At 45.8% G+C, this 6,182-nt stretch overlaps 1 protein-coding gene across 1 annotated transcript in view; it reads right to left on the bottom strand.

The window, feature by feature from the left end:
- Positions 1–5,307: 5,307 nt before the first annotated feature.
- The window catches only part of HGFAC (HGF activator), a 120,752-nt gene continuing 119,877 nt past the window's right edge, over positions 5,308–6,182 (bottom strand). The window contains exon 14 of the mRNA XM_019526605.1: positions 5,308–5,679. Coding sequence (XP_019382150.1) covers positions 5,509–5,679 — 171 coding nt within the window. The 3' untranslated portion in view covers positions 5,308–5,508. The remainder of the gene's footprint in view (positions 5,680–6,182) is intronic.

The following is a 6,182-nucleotide window of genomic DNA, read 5'->3' as shown; positions in this document are numbered from 1 at the left end:
CAGATGTTCCTTTACACTGCAGAACTAAGACATGTACCCAACTCTTTCAGGCTACAGATGCTGGAACAACAGGTGGTGGGAACAGGGGCAGGCCCAAATTGGGGGGTGGAGCCAGACAACGGGACTGGGGGTACAGGGCCAGATGCTGGGCTCTGTCCCCACCAGCCCCCTGGGTAGGGGTGGGGGGAGTGGCCCCAGGGTCGAGGGTGGGGGGAGCGAGCCTGGCCCAGGGCCTCTATCCCCACCCGCCCCCGGGCCAGTGACAGAGCAGATGGGCTGGTGGCACTGGCCCCACCCCCTCACAGCAAGGCCAGCACCGCTGGCCCCGGCCCCCCAACCCTGCAGGGGACAGCAATGGAGCAGACGGAGGGGTGGCAGGGCCAGCAGCACTGGCCCTGTCCGTCCTACTCCCTGCAGGCCACAAAAACAGAGAGGACAGTGGGGAGGGCAAGGCCAGCACCACTGGCCAGCCCCACCCCCAGTATTGCAGGTAGCAGCAACAGAGCAGATGAGGGGGGCGGCCTGGCCCCAGCCCTGAAGCGGCCAGTGGGGAGAGGGGCACCGGGCCTGGCCCTGAAGGTGGGGGGGAGGAGCAGGGCCAGACGTGGGCCACTCCCCAGCCGCTCCCCTTCCCTCTCCCCCATCATTTTTGATGGGCAACTGGCTAGTATATAACTAAAGACCTACATTATATCATGAATTGGCAAGGTTTTTCTACTGATAACCAGCTTTCACTGTCACCTCCACACATCCAAACTTTGTCAAATTAATTTCATTGGGGAACTAAAGCTTCTCATGCTTCCGCTGAATTTGGAGTTGCTTTTTTGGTGGAAAGTCTAAGCAGACGTTTTAATGTAGGAGGTGATGTTCATGGCAGCCTGCAAATACTGTCTTAATTATTTACAGAGGAGGAGATTTTTGAAAGGTACAAAATAGCAGTTTAAACACCTAACTAACTTGGGAGTCAATTTAAGTAGTTAAGTGTCATTTGTGCTTCTGAATAAGGCACCCATCAATCCCCTAGCCCCCATGCCCCCAAAAAAACATGCTAGGTGCTTTAAATTCATAGGATGAGACATGAGGGAAGCAAATCTCAAAAAAATTAATGTGCTCAAGTAGGACAAAATAATCTCCATCCCAAGGTACTGTGAAAGAATTGGCGCATGAAATTGCTAGTCTGGTAACAAACATTTTTAATAAACTGACAAATCAGGGGTGGCACTGAACCACAGGAGAACAGTAAATTTAGTAGCTATACTTAAGAAAATGGGAAAAAGTGATTTGGTCAACCCCATCCCTGTTATTCTGACCTCTCAAACAAGCTTTAGACCAAAGTTCAAAGGAAAGGAAATTAATGTAGTGGTAAATGGAAAATGTGATGAACCTGGGGTTACCAAAAGTAAATGGTACCAGATTAACCCAAGATCTTTCATTATTATGGAAAATTATTAGTTAAGATGAGGAAGATGGAAATCAGTACCAGAACTTTAACCTGGGTGAAGAAGTGGCAAAGAGGAAACTAATGGCAGGTTGAGCCAAAAAGAAAACTTGTCAGGCTGGAGGGAAACTTCTAGAGATGCTCCTTAAGAATCATTCTTAAAAATTATCTTACTTAATAGTTTTATTAAAGACCTTGGCACAAAATGCTGCTGTGCTGATGAAAACTGGGGGGGGGGGGACATTTTCAATACAAAGGAAATTGAGAATATGTTATAAAAATGGATGACACTAATAACTGCAGAAACAGCAATTGAGTGGCGTGTAATCGTTCAACAAGGTACTACTAACAAGAATTTCTAGCATAATCTAAAACAAGGAAGGACAAAATAGGGCCTGTGTGCCAAATCTGGACCGTGGAGGGATTTTGTCTGACCTGTGGCATGTCCTTTGGCAGGTCCCTCCCGGCTCAGGCACAGAGGGCAGGCCAGGTCTGGATGCCCCACAGCATTAGCATGCCTGCCAAGAGAATGAAGGTAGTTGCTGGCTTCCAAGTCACAGCTTCAGCACCAAGACAGCCGCTCCTGCCCTACTGCCCCAGCGATCAGAGGGAGCATCAGTACCTGACAGACTGCAGGACAAGACCTTGCACCAGGCACCACGGGACAGGAGCCCAGCAGTGACTGGCTGCATTCATGGAGCTGCTATTCCCAATCGTCCGTACTGTGTGGCATCTACAGCACACCCCCTTTGGCTACCACCCGGCACTTGCCACCTGGTGTGCCACACGCAGCCCTGCCCGGCTCCTCCACCTCCCAAACCTCAACATGCTGCCAAGCTCTGCTTCCACCCAGCCCTTTGTTGTCATCCCCTGCTCATTCTAGCCACACCCAGGGCTGCAAATGGCTGCAAACGCCCACTTAGGTCTCCCTCCCAGAGCCATTCTGACTAGGCTGATGCTAGCCTAGCATCAGCTGAGCTAATGCTCAGCACCAGGAACCAGGGAATCCGCAGAAAGAGCCTGATCCCCTGCCAGGACTGCAAGGCTGGCAGGAGCCCTTTGCATTCTGCTGGCTCTGGGGCCCTTCAGCTTCCAACACCTAGTCCCATCAGCCATGAAATTGCCGCTTACTGTTTGGGTTCTACGGGCTGCCGCCACTTAACCAGGAATCCCAGCCCTGCCTGCCTGTCTGTGGCCCAGTCATGACCAAGCAAGAAACAGAGCCAAAATCTGGTCCCTGCACACCCCTGCAATGGACACTGGTTCCACAGGTAGGAATGTGTGGGGAGCAGATCACAGCTCTGCCCTAGGCCCTGGCCCGTGAAATTGGTGCCTGTCACAAGAACGTGTTAGGAACAGATTGTGGCTCTGCTCTGCGTTCAGCCAAGATGGGGCTGCAAATAGGCAGGGAGTGGTATCCAAGAGCAGGATGGGCATACAGGGCCGAGGCTGGAATCCCTGCCTAAGTGGCAGCAGCCCACAGAACCCAAACAATAAGTGGTGGCCAGGACCCACGCGGGCAGATGGATGGAATCAGCTGTTTAGGGAGTTTTGGTGAGCCATTATGGGGGGCAGGTACTGACCCAGCCCTTGACAGCTCATCAAAAGTCCCTATGTGGTCTGTGGACCCAAGTAATTGTCCACTTTTGATCCAATGGCTCATCAGTTGGAAATGACAGAGAAAGTAAAAGATCTGATTGTATTAACTGATCACAAGATCAATTAATTTTGAGCCACCAATGTAATGCAGCCTTGCAAAAGCAAAAGCGATCCTAGGATTTATCATGCAACTTATTTCCATTAGAGAAGTAAGCATTACCTTCTTTATACAAAGCCTTGGAATACAGTGGAGTCATAACTGCATGAACACACCTTCCCCAAATAGACAAGAACTCAACATTTTTCTCCCACCCTGCATGGAAACTTTAAAAATGGCATTAAACAAATTACTGATGACTAAAGACAAAAAAACCAAAGACACAATCCTCTTTTCCTTACAAAGGCTCTACCATAAGATAATGAAGAAGAAAAGCCCACTTAATTTTAACCATTGGCAGCTACAATTAATAAACTGAGTTATGCTACTGATTTTCTTAGATGTAGTTCAATAATCAGTGTATTAATTAGGGTCCATTTACACTACATGGTTAGCAGGCAGAATCTAAGTCCTGCTGACAAAACTAGACATGTCCATACTCATAGTTCCCTGGCGGCCACAGAAACCCTTCCTTCTGATGGCAGAGCAACACCAGCCTCATGAACATCAGGTTTCTGCTGCCACTGAGCCCACTGAGAGAAGGCACTGGCTGGGGCAGACCCAGGGGGTGCAGCAGTGCAGTTGCATTCCTCCTTCTATTGTGCCACACATGAGCTGTTGGCATGGCATCTGACTGGAGCACCTGCTTTCATGGGCAAATATTGAACAATTTACAACACTCATTTTGCTTAAATATTTGCATTTTTATACCGTACAAAATTATATTCCTTGGATGGGAGGATTTCCATACAAAGTATCCTTCTGATTTAAAAAAAAAAAAATTTCTTGGATCTAAGAAACCCATTCTAGTACTGTCAGAACCATCGAACTGAATATGAAATAGATTATTTGTATGGTCAATAACATGCATGTATCCAATCACCATGTTAAAATTCCAGATTATGAAAAGCATAATTGCTAGAAACAAGGTGGAAAAAAACCCTCAGAAAATATTTACTGCCGCAGCCAAAAGCTTTCTAACAACTGTTTGATTTAGCATTCAGGATTTCAGAGTTGGTATAACTAACATAATAAAAAGTTCCATTTATAAAAAACCATAATTTGCCATTCAGATGACTGTTCAGAGAATTACAGTTGTCTAATGTCAAATCAAATTCTGCCTTTTGTTAGGATAGCAGAGTAAACAGTCATTGTTCTGGCTGTATATTATAATAATTTCATTGATGGCTCCAGTGATCATTGGAGTGTGACAGTGAAGCGTAAGTGGTTTATGATTATGATATCATTAAATCCCAAGGCAATTTCTATGAGACTCATGACAAGCCATCTGTTGGGTTATTTTAAATAAAATATAGAACCAACTTTATCTCAAGTACCAAAACAATGGAATAGTCATTGGTACAACAACGTGAGATCATTAAAAAACTACCAGGCAAAAAGTGCACAGGATGTTAGCACTCTTCATTGGTCACTGAACTGAGGCGTTTACACCATAAGATTCAGCATAGAGCAGCAAGTGACATGGTCTCCCCAAAATTTCTAGTCAATGAAAACAGCCTGATGGATTTTTCGTTTTCTAATAGTAAATGTGTTGCTCTTAAGAGCTGTTAAACTAAGCAATTAAGGCCCTACTTCAGTAAAGCCTGGAATTGTGCTTAATTTTAAGCACATGCTTAAATCCATCATTAGTCAGCAAAGCACTGAAGCACGTGCTTAACTGTAAAACAACTGGTATGTAAACATGTGCCTTAAACACTTTGCCCTAATGGAACCCAAGTCTTTTTCCACAGAATAGTTGGGAGCCAACAGCTGCAGTTCACTGTAACGGTCTGCCAGCTAGCAAGCACATGGAGCGAGGGACCACCTCAAAAAGCTGTGTAGGTATTTCAGTCCCTATCCTCATTTGGTCCCTATACTTCAAAACCCTATCCTGTGACTAACAAGGATGCCAACTGTGACGGTAGGTTTTGAGCTGTCATGTTCTTCCAGCAGGAACTGAACAGAAACCAACCCAACTCGGTCATTTCATATAGACCCATCAAGCAGATAGCACATTGTCATGTTTTGGAAAACACCAAACTGGATATTAAACTAATGAGTTAAAGGTGAAAGGATCTGCATCTCATTATCAAAGCTATCCATTGTCATGAAATTTGAGTTAAGAAAAATACAGTTTATTGACACCAGCTCAGTTAGGCTTATTTATTAATAGTACAGTTTATAATTGCTAAGGATTATAATTGCTAAGAATTATTAGGACCATTCATACATTACTGTAGGTCACAATATTCATAGCATTACAACCACATTCAAAACACTTTTGGGATCTGTGATGTACAACACGAAAGTTCTGCTATTGGGGTTTAGGGGGTCTTATCCACTCATTTATCCAGTCCACGTATTTGGTCACTCGGGTATAAACTCCAGGCTTATTGAACTTGGCACATCCTTCTCCCCAGCTGATAATTCCATAGAGGTAAGTGATTTCATCTTTTTCGCAGGCCAGAGCTCCACCAGAATCTCCCTGTGTAAAAATTAAGGAAAATGCTAAAAACATGGTAGATAATGATTTTTAATGTTATGAAGTAGGGACATCCCTAAAGAGCGACTCACTTGTGAGAATGAAAGATCCAGTTTCTCTAAACCAGGGGTTTCAAACGCCCCTTCCAGCCCCAAACAACTATGAAACTATACAGCCTGCAGAGTAGATCTGGCCCAGCTGGGCTACTGACAGGCCGGGGGATTTGGAGGCAGGGCTGCAAGGGACTGGGGCCTGCTGCAGAATCTAGGACCCAGCTAGATATGGCTTTCAGTAGCACACAGGGAGGGAGGGCTGTGCCATGAGCACGGCCTCTTGCACACCACTTCTGTTGGGTACAGGGGGAATTTGACACCCCTGCTCAAAACTTCTTCAACAATAATTTCTAAATAGGATGGAATTCAATGCAGACACGTGCAAGGTGCTGCATCTAGGGAGAAGGAGTCAGCAACACACCTATAGGCTGGGGAACTCCCTTCTTGTCAACA

The sequence above is a fragment of the Gavialis gangeticus genome, unplaced genomic scaffold, assembly GCF_001723915.1.
Source record: "Gavialis gangeticus isolate Ggan-Ray unplaced genomic scaffold, GavGan_comp1, whole genome shotgun sequence".
NCBI classification, from domain to species: domain Eukaryota; kingdom Metazoa; phylum Chordata; order Crocodylia; family Gavialidae; genus Gavialis; species Gavialis gangeticus.
The sequence above is the reverse complement of the archived record's forward strand: the minus strand, read 5'-3'. Positions and strand labels throughout refer to the sequence as shown.